Source organism: Syngnathus acus, chromosome 11, assembly GCF_901709675.1.
Source record: "Syngnathus acus chromosome 11, fSynAcu1.2, whole genome shotgun sequence".
Lineage (NCBI taxonomy): Eukaryota > Metazoa > Chordata > Actinopteri > Syngnathiformes > Syngnathidae > Syngnathus > Syngnathus acus.
The window spans coordinates 7,561,431-7,574,830 of record NC_051096.1 but is presented as its reverse complement, the minus strand read 5'-3'; the positions used below and the strand labels follow the sequence as shown (position 1 = coordinate 7,574,830).

Here is a 13,400-nt window from a genome sequence, read left to right as displayed (position 1 = left end):
GCAAGCTTTCCTCCTGATTGTGGATGCACCGGGCGGCCTGCACTTCTCCTTCAATGTGGACCCATTTGCCTTGAAAATAAAAACAATAGTGTGAATGTAGTGGATGCACCCATTTGTGAATGTTAAACACAGCAAACAGATTCCTGTCTGCAGCCCACCTAAGTTGCAAGATGAATGAGCCAGTCTTTGTTTTGTAATTCAGAGTTCCTGGTCACATACATCATATTTGCAAGCACATAGATTATGAGCGCAAGAGCATTTATCATGAGACATCGGGTGTTTCCTTCACATGCTGATGTGGTGTTCTTCACAAGTGTGTCCCGTGGAGCGGTGCATCTAATAGCGGGATCAAAGTGTGCCTAGTTTCCCTGCATGATGGCCATTCACAGCGACTAGCAATGGCTGAGTGATTGCTAATGTAGCGTAACAGCAAAATAAAGACATTGTCGGTAAAAAGGATGCGTGTAGTCCAACGTTACTGTATGTAACAAAAGTACTTAAGTAGAAGTAGTGCAGCAATATTTTGGTCAACACACTTATCCCTACTATGCTAGTGTCACGAATGGGAGTGGAAATGGAGCAGGGTGACCGAGTGCAGCTTGGACCAGGGTTTATTGGCGGAAGTCAAAATACAGACTTGGTAAACTGACATAACTCACTAACAAAACCTAACAACAAGACTGAGCGAAAAAGACGTGAAACAAAAAGACAGGGCTACATTACCAATGCCAGCAACAGGAACCAAGAGGACATCATGACATTAACAATGATCCGACAGGGAGTGACACACAGACAGGACTTAAATACAAGACAGGTAACAAGAGGCAGGTGAGAATGATCACACTAATCATGGGCACACAGGAGGGGAGGGGCGAGCACACAGACACACGGACAGAAAAGTACTTAAGTAGAAGTAGTGCAGCAGTATTTTTGTCAACACACTTATCCCTACTATGCTAGTTTATCTGACTGATAAGCCATCACTTGCTGCACTGAAGGTCTTTATGTGTGTGTTAGTAGCTGGAGAAGGAGTGACATGGTGGAATAAATCCAAAGAAGCAAAAGAAGGACATGAGTGAGCTACTTTGTTGTCTTCATAGTTGGATGTGTCATTTTCAGGTCCAGGTGAAGACTGATGCTGCGTGGGTGAAGTCAACTGGCTGGGATGGTCATTTCTTCCCCACGGCGTGTGAGAGTGTGTTCCGTCTGTCAGCTGTCAGAAGCGAGACCTGTCACTTGTCATCATCCTGCACCAGTTTTGCAGCTGCCTTTCTCCAGGGAAGTGTGTGTGTGTGAGCATGTGAGATTTTGTGTCTGCTTTTTATTTTTTTTGACAGGGGTGGCAACTGAAAGGCACCAGGGGAAATGAGGAAGGCCAACTTGGAAGTGCCAGAGACTGGAACGTCGCAGCAATGTCAAAGTAAAAGACACCTGAATGGCCACTCTTAACACATTGGTGGTGCTACGCTCACTGTTCCTTACCCAGCATCCAGCCACTACAAAACAGAAGGATGGATGGGGGACACACAGTACTACAATATTAAAGTACAGTCACAGATGGGGAGTCATTGTTGTCCCGCAAGAGAGCTTCTCAATCTCAATCCCTCAATCTCAATGGGAGTTAAAGGATGTGACGAACCTGGCCTCCCTCCCTGGGCAAAATGGAAGCAACCTGCTGATGTGCAATGTCACATTGCACCACTAGGTGGCCACGAGTGCACCCACCTCACCTGTCCCTTCTAATGGCACACAAGGGGGAAGGTGAGAACATGCTGACATCTTTTCATGTGATCAAAGTATCTCACTAGATATCTGATATCACAGATATGACACACGGCAATCTGTGATATGACGGAGGAGGCACAATGAGGAGTAAATATCACCCACTTCTCAGGTTGCCTTGTAGAATAAATAAGCCACAAACCAAAGGTGTTGCTGGTATGCGGTTCTGCTCTGGGCCTGATGAGCAGCTTCACCAATTGATCCATGCTGCAGGAACCAGGTCCTTTGGCCCCACTTAGTGGACAAAAGCAGGAAGAAATACACATGATTTTTATTTTATTTTTTTCTTTCGAATATTTGTACGGGTATAGTGAAATGCCGTCGGTGACAACTTCTGGGAACGAGTCGATGAGTGAACTGCCTTCCTTCCTTCCTTCCTTCCTTCCTTCCTTCCCGTGCATCAACGGATCAGTCAGTGAACGTGTTGCGGCTCCTTGTGTGAACAATTCAGTGAATGAACGTGAGCCAGAATGTAGATTAACGATTTGGCAAGGAAAGAAAGAACCACACACTAAAACACCACTTCCTTCTCTTGTGCTCGTTTTCTCCAAGCTAATGACTAAGTTTATTGCATGAAAGGATGCGCCGTTATGCAACAGCGGGGAGACACATATTGCATACTGGAACGCGGCCCCTCGAGGACTGAACCCCTGGTTTGAGTGAAAAGTGCCACACCCGCCCTCACCCCCACCTCCTGATTGGCTGGTTCATCTATGACGCCACACGGACACCATCAGGTACACCACCATTTTCAGGTGTACCTAATAACTTTAAAGCGGAATAAAACACCAGACAAGTTTTAACATAAATGTTTATTAAAATAATAAAAGTAAATTTCAAACCAGCAATTTTTTTATTTAACCTTTATTTACCCAGGTAAACAATTAAGAACAAGTTCTTATTTACGACTGCGGCCGGACCCAAAGAACAATGGCACTTTGAGGGGGGTGGGGGATGGAGTGCTAAAAAATAAATACATAAAACAAGGTTATATAAATACACAATCAAAAATAAAGAGCAACAACCAGGAACAATAAAACTATACAATATAACAACATATTTAAAACTAACACTCTATCTATCGCCATCTTCTGGTCATTTGTAAAAATGCTCTCGTTTCCTTTTACTAATATCACTATTCATGATAGACAGTAAAGCAAAATACTAAAATACGTTTTGGATTTTCTAATATGACACTATTTATCTATTATTGATTGATTTATTCAATCATTTATCTATCTGTGGAGGTTTCAAGTTGTTTCTCTACTCACAGATCCAATGTCCACACATGTTGACAGCTGTCACTCCAATAAAGCCCGCTTGCTGACATGATGGACTCCAATGGCACTTTTTCTGCTGCTGATCTCTGGCGTCTGGAGACCAGCTAAGTGACGCTGTCACCCAAACCTGCTGGGAAAACAACAAACGCGGCGTGACAAGTACTTGCTGCCGTTGCCATCCTTCAACTGCACTTGTGCGCACTGATGCGAGAAGTACACCAGGCATCTTATTGAGCATGTTTGTTGCCCTGGCAAAGCCACACTCCACATCCGCGTGGGTCCATATGAAGACTGCTGCTCAATTCCACTGGACTCAAACACACTTGACATCACTTGAAGAAGCTTTTTATTCTCTTTCTTCAAACTACAAATACTATCAAGTACTTCAATTCACTTGGAACTATCTTGTACAAATTACTTCAAAATAATAAGAATAATAAATTCAGTACCCCTCCCTCCCTCCCTCCCATATATTTGATGGCTTGTTGTTTTGGTACAAACACATTTCCTATGGAGACATACATACAAAACTACAAGTAGAAAGACACTACACAAGTCTGCAAACACAAAGACATTAACTGGAATGAGATGGTCATACTAAGCAAGTCTTTGGACATGAATTTCTCCTGCTGACAATAACCTACTTTTGACGGATTCAATCCCTCCGTTTACGTCATGTACTCTTTTGCTGTGTCCCTTTCAGACTTTTCCGTTTCTTCCACACATTTTCTTCTATCATGTTCAGAGACAAGAACAAAATGATAGTGATGCCCAAACTGGTAACATCATTTTGATCACGATTTATGTTGGATTTCTGTTCTCCCCTTTCTAATCTATATACTGGTGTCCACACAAGGACACCAGTCCTGATGATTCCACCGGATTACATTGCATACAAGAGTGTGGCCATTGCGTCGTTTTGGGTCACGGTGGCGATGAGTGTTCCCATCGTTACGAGGCAGAAGTGGAGCGCCCGCTCACCTGTGGGAACAGCAACACTTTGGGAATAAACGTCTGCTTCTTCTCACCACTCACTTTCTATTCTAACGATGAAGCATGTTAGAGCAGGGCAACGCTAACTTACTTGCTTGGAAGCATCTGACGAGGAATGGACCTCATTTACAAAATGTCCGTTGAGCCGCAACATGGCTGCAAAGACACAAAGAGGGGTTTAGGAGGATTCGGAGGCGTTGTGGAAGCTCCTGTGAAAGGGCCACTCACCCCGCGGGTCCACCCTGGGGTCCACAAAGCCCCAGTGCTGGTAAAGAGCCGCCAACTCGTGAGGACCGTAGCTCTTCAGTAGACTGGTCGCGTCAAACTCCGCGGGCCTGTCCGCGGCGGCAATGCTGCTCTTGGCCTGAGCGTAAAGTAACGGCTCAAAGTAGGCCCGGTGCCCCTGCATGCTCACGGCGGCCCAAAGGTCGTCGCCCACTTTGGGCCTCGGGCAAGGGACCCTCTCGGGGTGCTGCCCGTCCGACTTGGACGACGTCCCGCCGCCGTGACTCAACATGAAGCCCAAGCCCTCCTTTGGAAAGTGTCCCACCGCCGCCGCCGTTCTCCCGGACGAGCTCGCTTTGCCCACGCCGTCCGCTGAACGCTTCTGCTCGGACTTGGCCCTCCCACGTGAATCCGGGGTTTTCGTGTTCTTTCCCTGAGCTTTGGACCCCGCGTCCGATTGGCTCTTAGCGGGCGGCTGCTTGGTGCCGCTGCCAGCTGGCGCTTGCGTGCGGCCGCTTCTGGGCGTGGGCAACATCGGGCAGTCTTTGCCTTCCAGGAACGGCGGAGCTCCCGTTCGTCTCCACCGCGAGCCCTTTGGACCCCGGGCGCCGTTAGAGCACGGTGCCCACTTGGGGGCCGCCGAGCTTGCGTTGCCCACCCTGTGCGACACCCGCTGATGGATCCACAGCACCTCGGGGTAACAGGTGGCGTGGGAACAATACGGACACCGATGCTTCGGCAGCGCTTCGTTTTGCGCCGATTCCGTGCCTTTAGTGTCCGCCGGTGTTGACAAATTCAGAAGAGTGCAATCATCGCTGGCCGTTTTGGCCTCGCCGTCGTTCAACTTCTCCAATTTGATGCTCAGCTCTCCAGGCAAACCGGGGTAGGGGTTCCAATAAGGCTGACAAAGCAGCGCGCTTCTTTTCCTGAGGTAGTCCACATACCTGGAGCCTTTGCTAAGATTTTGGCTCGCCGCGGCGTCCTGTTGCCGCGCGTGCACGTGAGACGTGAGAAGCGAGGCGGCGTCCGCAGCGTGGAAGTCGCAGTGCTCGCGCGACAGGGGCTTTGCATCTGGGGGGCAAATGATAAGCTAATCAAAAGAGAAGGGCAAAGTGAAAAGTACATTTGCTGCCATTTCAAAATGAAGGCTAAACTATTTGAAAAACAAACAAGGACTTCATTCTACATTTTCATCCAATGCTAACTGCAATTGGAAGCTGCATCGTGTAATTCCACTACACTTCACAAGAGGGCTCCTTAGCCCCATCTATCCCTCTTATCCTCACAAATATAAGCACTTTGTTTGACAAATACCTGCGTTTAACTTTCAGATCTACTCTCATTGAGTATTAACAATTACCTTCTTGCTCCCGAGTCTTGTCTTTGCTGGCTCTGTGTTGCATGGCCTCGTAAAAGGCGCGCCCGAGTCCGTTGAGCAGGATGCGGTCTTTCTGCAAGCTCTTCTTGTCCCAGGCGGCCTCATCCGCTTGCTCCGGGCCCGCGTCGCCCTTTTTCTTTTTGGCGCTGGAAGCGGCCACGTCGATGGCCTTTCTCTTCTTTTCCGACTTGCCGGGGACGTATTCGCTCTTGACCGCGTCGTACGCCGCCTCGGCGAGTCCCTCCTCCCAGCCGAGACACCGCTCGGCTAATTCTGCCGGTCGCCCCCTTGTGGCTAACTGCCAAGCCTGGTAGCTGCACACCGGATCCAACTCGGGTATTCTCCGGCCTGGATTTCTCTCCGCCTGGGCTTCTTTTGGTGCGACGTGGGCCAGGTGGAGGCTTTCCAGAAAACGGTTCTTCGTCAGCTGCGAGGCTTCCGGATCTTGCCGCGCACTGTGACTGTGTCTGTGCAAGCTTTCGTGCGCGCGCAAGGTATCGCCGTCGGCAAAAAAGTGTCCGCAGTTACCGCACAGCTCGTAGAGGCACTCGTCGTTGGCCAAGGCGGCGCTGTCTTGGGGCACGCCGTTGATGGTGGCGGGCGGCTCGTCCTCTTTACCGCCCCGCAGCTGCGCTTTGACCCGGTGGATGCGCATGTGGCTCTGCAGGAACCACGCCTGGCGGAAGCGGCGCCCGCAAATGCGACAGCCGTGGTCCTGGCCGGCCCGGTGCCGCTTCATGTGCGACTTGAGTAGCGGCGCTTGGGGGAAGTCTTGGCCGCAGACGCTGCAGGAAAAGGGCCCCGCGTCCCATCCCTCCGCCTCAAGGTCTTTCTCTTTTTTCTTGCTTCCTTTCTTCTTCACCATCTCCAGAGTGTCCGCTATTACGGCTTCCTCCTGCGGCTCGCCCAAGCCCAACAGGCCCAGCTTGTGGCTCCGGACATGCGCCTTGAGGGTTCCCTTCTGCGCCGTCCGGTGGTCGCAGTAGGGGCATTTGTACGGCTTCTCGCGGGTGTGCCGCCTCATGTGCTGCGACAGCGAGCTGAGGAGCGGGAAGCTGCGGCCGCACACGCCGCAGGCGTGCCCCGAAGCGCCGTCTTCCTCCGTCTCAGAGTCTTTTGGTGGCGCTTTGGCCTCCATCGATCGGCCTTCCTCCGGCGTCGCCGCTATGACTTTGCCGACAAGGTCGCTTTCGCACGGCTGCTAGGTCGTCGGACAAAGCATGACCGCTTTCGAATGGGCCGGCCGCTCTTCGCCGAGACACGAGTCAACCTGAAACACAACATTTAGTTTTTTTTACAGCTGCACCGCAAAATTCTTCATTTAGCACAATAACATCGAGGCAAGATTTTCCCCATTTTTTGAACTATCACTTCCACATTCATTACCACTGTTCATTCTGTAACTCATGGCCTAACGAGCGCTGTCAAGAAACCGCCAGTCCTTTGTTGCAATTTCCGCTCAGTTTCACTGTAAGCACACGGCCAAACAAATGAGGGCGAAATAAGCACAAGCTTGCCACGACAACCTATTTAGGACAATTTCAGAGCACTCTTGTATAACCTTTGTCCCTCACCGGCAGAGAGGCGGCTGTCTGCATGTATTAGAGCGCCGGCCGGGCGGCCGGCCGGCCCCTGTCCAAATTGAGAGTGTGAGGCCAAGCATGAAGAGACGTATTCATTCCTGGGCCAATGAGGATGGGCCCTCGGGGTCAGCGCACTCTAATTCACGATCAATAATCCATTATGTCCTAACTTTGCCCCGCATAGAAAGAAACGCACACTTGTGTCGCGGCTAAGTGCTGACATGACCGTCTTGTTTGGCGGCGGCGGCAGCTTGTTAAACGCGGCTGTTTAATGACGGCTTTTTGTGTCGTCTTTTCAAACTTGGTGGAAAATAAGCTCTAAGTAGCTCCGGGACACGTGCTCCGGCCGGCGCACAATGGTGCCTGTTCTGAGCGGGGGACAGACATGTGACCGGGCCAAACACACGCTTTTTTGTTTCTGCCACACAACGTATACTACGCGGTCCCGTCGCCATCCGGGCAGTAAAAAGGAAAACCTGCTATTGTGTCGGCCGCACCAGAACTGTCACATCGCTTCACGTCTGGGCCCCCGCCGCCTAGGTCAAGGGGGTTGGGGTTGGGTTGGGGTCTTTGTTCCAGCAAGGGAGGCCGCGGCCCGCGTGTCATCGCGACAACAACCGACCGACCGACCGGCCGGCCGGCCTTCCTCCACACTCGACTGGCGCGGTGACGATTTTTCCATGAGTTGCCGCTTGGCCGTCACTTTATCACGTCCTGAAAAGGGGTGCGAAATGGAATCGCGTCCGGACGTGGCAGCTGTTTGTAGACGCAGTCAGATTAGCGTAGGGCTAATGTGCCACGCTGTCCTCCCAGAAAGTGGAGGCTGGCAATTAGAGGGTTAAGTTCAAAACACAATGGGGATGAAGTCAACAGATGGGAATAAACGGGCCATCGGTCTGGGGGGGCTTCGCCACCGCAGCACTAAGAGCCTTTGTCGAAGCAAAGCGGAAAACGCCTTAAGTGTCACGTCAACGGATGGTCAAGATGAAATTGGCAAACTCAATCCGACACAACAATGGAGCATCCAAATACTGTTCAAGTTGTCATTCATGACCTTTCGCTAAACTCTTTAGTTTTCTATCCATCTGAAGCTCTACCGATTAAAAGTCTACTTCACTATTTGCAAGTAGGCATGATAAATGTTGATCTTATTTTTCCTCCGCTCTTGTTTCCCTCTCATCACTTGCCCTAGTAGAGCCTGCCGCCTTTGGAGGTGTTTCAAGTAATGCCCCCTCCTCCCTGGCTCATATCTTTTAGAATGCCTCGCGTCTCTTTTCTCTCCCTTTTCTTTGGCCCATGAATAGGCATGTCCAGTCAGCTGTCCCTGCATTGATTCATCCTGACGTCCCACAACCAGCTCAGCACAAACTCCCGCCGTGTGCTCTCATGTGTGGATGTGCGCGTGCGTGTGCTCTTGCATGAAAATAGCTACGGCCGCTGTGCGTGCGTGCGTGCCGCACCGAAACCGTGAGCGTAATTTCCTGCCAAGGACGGACGGCAAATCGCCTCATCGCCAAACATGACTTTTGCAAGGCATCCAAAATGGCTATTGTGGCTATTTTTAGAAGTGCTTTTTTTCCCTACTGTAACCACATACGATAGCAGAGCTAGATCAATTGATTTGGCGATGAGGTCATCCAAATATTCCCAACAAGCTGCAGTAGACCTGTGCCAAAGCTACCGCTGACCGGAGAGCGAGCGAGCACATGACTGTCCTTATGCTTGTGTCCGCAGCCATGCTCACTAAGCTGACCAAAAATCCTGTCTGCTAAAAACTAAAATCAACCTTCCGTCCAATCGCCCTGGCATCTTCAATTCATTCCATACATTTACAGTGGACAGCAGTAATGTTGATGCTAAACACTGTCTTGTAAGTTTTGTCCATATACTCCAAATATATTGTCATTTTCTATCATGTCATAAAAGCCTCGGCAGGCCCACACATCAGTCCGCTCAGCTGTTTCCTCGAGCGACTTAGCCACAATGAAGCCGGTGTGGGCAAACAGCCTCATCTACCTAAGAGATTAGATGGCCGCCAGCTCCGCAGTCCCACTTGGGCGCCTTTTTTCCCTGCCCTGCCCTCCCCTCCCCTCCCTTCTTGCCCGCCGCCTTGTCCAACCCAGGGTGCGGTTACACAACATACACAGGGATTATTACTCTTCACGGCACTGGGGCAAACTGCTTCGTGAGTGGCCTTTTATCATCACATCCAAAGCCTGCCAGCAAAGTCCAATAGTGTCAAACAAAACACAAATACTTGACTATTTCACCTCATTTTGTTTTGGGGGCATGGTTGGTGTTCCCAGGCTAACTTTTGACTGTGTGGACTTTTCAGTGTGGATTGGCTGGTGTGGTAGACACTGGTGTATAATCTGCCAGCATTAACTTGCTCTCTAAAAAAAGCACTCTCAACGGGGGATTAGATTAGCGCGGCAAGGTCAGCGTCGACTCGCCGCCACCGTTTCTCTCGGTGGCGCTTTGTTGCCACTTGGGTTTTCCCCTTTCAAGCCCCCAAACGATAACATACGGGTATAGAAATGGGTGGAGCCAAGATCTAACATTGTTCCCAATGCCCATCCTGACTCACTGAACAACCTGAGGCACAACGACGCCTAGTATAGCTTGGCACTAGAGCGCTCACAGCTAGTAGCTCATCTTCTAAAACGCCAACCTGTGCAAAAATGTCTTCCGCAAGGCGCGATCAAGGTAATGAACGTGGCGGCGATGGAGGTAAGGTGATACGTGCTTCGCCATTTTGCCCTGCGGCGGAGCACAAGAATGACAGCTGGCGGCAGGGTTTGGATTAGGTTTCCCCGTCGGGGCTACTGCATCTTTTACACCGCCCCGCTGCTACGAGTAGAATGGCGCTATAGTAACCCGATTCCCTCGCGCGCTCATCCAATCTCGTCTCGGCCCTCCATGGGGTTGAACCGAAGAAGGGATCGGCGGATGTCTTACTCGGCGCCGCCACCTTCCATCTGGATGCCCTGCCTTTGAAAAACAAAGTCATTGTCTGATTGATTTCCACATAACAATGCACCTCCACATTCAAACAACTATGAACATTCTTTTGGAATATAGAAAATCAAGTACAAATTCAACGCAGATGAGCTATTTGTAGGCCTCTCATTTGGTCCTTCATGGCTATGTGGGACCAGCGGATAACATGATCGATAGATGGCAAATGGATGGATGGATTCCTCAATCCAATGAGGGAAATGAAGTAGAGGCGAGAGAAGCCCAGTTAACAAATATGTCGTCCTGTCTGCTCAGTCAGTACCCATCCCCCCCATCGCCTGTCCGCACCCCAACCCCCTGACCCAATCTCCATGATTTAATCATTTTTCTTTAGCCCAAATTTGCTCCCCCCCTACCCCACCCCAACCTCTCCCTCTCTCTCGTCTGGTAGATGGCGCGCACCCTCCTCTATTGATCGTCATGCTGAGGAGATTACCCTAATAGCTGGGATTACCTCCCCACATGTTGGGTTGGCCACATACGGCGGGGTGGGGCGGGAAGAGGAGCGCCGCGGATGAGGATGGAAAAAAAGGAGGAAGTGGAATGTAGGCCTTGTTTTGCACAACAATCGAAAATACATTAAGTGCGACGATAACAATAAGATCATCAAATACATGTGTAATTAGCTCACTTCATGGATTGCTCCCAAACTGCTAAGACATTGCTAACCAAAACAGCAGCACCGGCACTGGCTTGTTGCACTTGCTTTCAGCCTGCTATGAACGTTTTGGTCGCCGTGTGCTTTGATGATTGACTTTATTATGTAAATACATCACCAGATTACCATGTACTGGTTGTTGTCATCGCGTTTGCTTTTATTTTACTTTTTCTCTCTGCTATCCGACCGCAGAGCTTCAGGGCGCACTCATTTAAATATTTGTCTTTAATATGAATTGACTTTCTTTTTTTTTTACTGATATTGCCTAGAGGACAGAAGGTATGCATTAATGTAGCACAAACGTGCAGCTCCATTTGGCTTCCTTAAAAACATGAATCAACAATCCCACACTGCTCAAAGGATTATGCCTACTCTCAAAAGGCTCGAAAAACATCTGTATTGATTCAAGTCCATGAGGACTTCCAACTATGTTTTCCATTTAACAACTACAATTTTCTTTTGGGGGGGGGGATCATTTTATATGCTTCCCAGGCCTAATAATGACACATTTTGATGGCCCTCCTGTACTGCTCGCTAATCCCTATTTAAAAGCCCCCCTCCCCTCCCGCCCCCATGCAAGCCTGCGGAAACAACAAGCAACGACACATCATTGCTGGCTTTCCACAAAACAATCGCGCAACATGATACATTGCGCAACGTATAGATTGGACTTTCATGCACACGTTAAAAAGAGATGCAAAGGAAATAGAAGGAGGGAGACGAGGAATGGCCGTTAATCCAGCACTGATCCGCCACAACGGCAGCCAACTTTGTTGAGAAAATGAAGATGGACGAGGCGAAAGCGATAAAACAGTGGTGCAAGTCAGGAGGACAGAAGGGGACAACGAGGATGGTGGGTGGGGGAAGCTAGCTGTCCCGGGACATTGCAAGACAAAAAAAAAAAAAAGTGACAAGCACGAACTCCAAAGTGGAGTCGGACTCAAGTGTTCTTACCTCGCTCCGAGGGCTGAAGGCGGAGGAATCCCATCACTACTCGTTCACAATGGCGACACACATACTTGCTGCTCTCGCAACTTTGTCGCCGTCGAAATCACGGCCGGGGTGGATGCACCTGAGCCGGCCGGCCGGACACGGTCCCTCGAAGCCAGCGGTGGTGGTGTTGCTGGTGCTGGTGCGGAGAAGCGGGTGCCGTCTCGTTCCTGGGGGCGAGTGACGCGAGAGATAACGTTATTAACGTTAATAACAGGAGAGGATGCGCATCTCCGCCTGGTGGCTGATTTAGTGTGTGCATGCATGCGCGCCCGTGCGTGACAACCCAACCAGCAAGTAGACGGCGCCGGTGGGGCTGGGAATAGAAGCTATCAAAGTGGCTCCTTACTTTTTATTCTACTTGTTTTACACGGAGACCGGTCAACAAAGACAAACTGTACAAACTCATTGATGACTTTTTTTTAAGAGGCAACACACCTTGCGTTCGAAAACATGATTAAAAACGTGATTAAAAATGGAACCCTTAATTTAAAGTGCGTGACGTCACTACAGATTTAACAATATAAAGAAGTCCAGCAGATGGCGTGGTTGTGATTTAAAAGAATTAAAATAGTGACAACAGGGGGGAAAACGATATGAATGTCTATTGAGACTTTTTTTAGTCTATCAATAGTAATGATGATGACAAGCGGTGTAAAAAATTTGAACATTTTCTGAACCTACATTGAACACCACGACATTACTTTTACATCCAGTAGATGGCGCTATTATGGTTCCGATTTTAGTTGTAATAGACGCGTACGTGACATGACAAGTAAAAAAAAAAATAAAGCTATGCAATTAAGAACTTTAACCTATAGCTCTGTCATACAATTTGGTTTATTTTATTGATATAATTAAAATCAACGTCTATTTCTTCATAGATTTACACAGCAACGTTGACATGATGGTGTGTTCTCTCCAGATTGCACCAAATCCATTTCGGAATCAATACTGATGTACATTTAGACCAACAATTGAGAGATTAAAATGTAGCAGTTGAAAGGTGGCTTGCAGCGTGTACTTTATGAAAATGACTTTGTTTTTGTTTTACTGACAAGGTGCCATTCATCAATTTGTCATTCACTCCTTGCATCTTCTTCCGCCTGTTGCCACCTAATCTCATTTGGTCGTTCACCGGCGCTGATCAACGACTGGTAATGATGACTCATTGCGACCACCCCGGCTAACCCCATCAATAGAAAACGACAGATTGCCTTGTACTAAAATTGAAATTTCATTTCATTTGGTCATACTCAAATACATCATTTATATTTAATAATAAAAATAATACATATTGCTAAAAATAAATATTTAAAAGTGTGTTGCGGGGCTGTCTTTGTTAAAAGAAATTGATTTTTTTTATCATCTCAATTCCTAAAATATTCAATTTTCTTGACACGCACCTGTAACTACAATTGCTACTCCATCCCAATAGTGAGAGCATTGTCCATACCGGGTCATTTCCAGTGAGGAAGAGGATGGGGTGGAGC

General features: G+C 48.8%; 1 protein-coding gene across 1 annotated transcript; it reads right to left on the bottom strand.

The window, feature by feature from the left end:
• Positions 1–3,385: 3,385 nt before the first annotated feature.
• Positions 3,386–12,164, bottom strand: LOC119130650 (zinc finger protein 516-like). Its single transcript, XM_037264513.1, has 5 exons — positions 11,872–12,164; positions 5,641–6,928; positions 4,284–5,351; positions 4,147–4,211; positions 3,386–4,043 (listed from the first exon to the last, which is right to left on the bottom strand). The coding sequence occupies exons 2-5, from the start codon at positions 6,794–6,796 to the stop codon at positions 4,014–4,016; spliced, it is 2,319 nt and encodes a 772-aa protein (XP_037120408.1). The 5' UTR covers positions 6,797–6,928; positions 11,872–12,164; the 3' UTR covers positions 3,386–4,013.
• Positions 12,165–13,400: the final 1,236 nt, after the last annotated feature.

Bases quoted from the DNA above. Each gene is read 5' to 3' on its own strand.
- LOC119130650 (XM_037264513.1), bottom strand. From the start codon at position 6,796: ATGGAGGCCAAAGCGCCACCAAAAGACTCTGAGACGGAGGAAGACGGC. The intron at 5,352-5,640 runs GTAATTGTTAAT...TTTGCCCCCCAG, and splicing joins CAAGACTCGGGAGCAAGAAG to ATGCAAAGCCCCTGTCGCGC. The intron at 4,044-4,146 runs GTAAGTTAGCGT...CTGTTCCCACAG, and splicing joins CGTCAGATGCTTCCAAGCAA to GTGAGCGGGCGCTCCACTTC.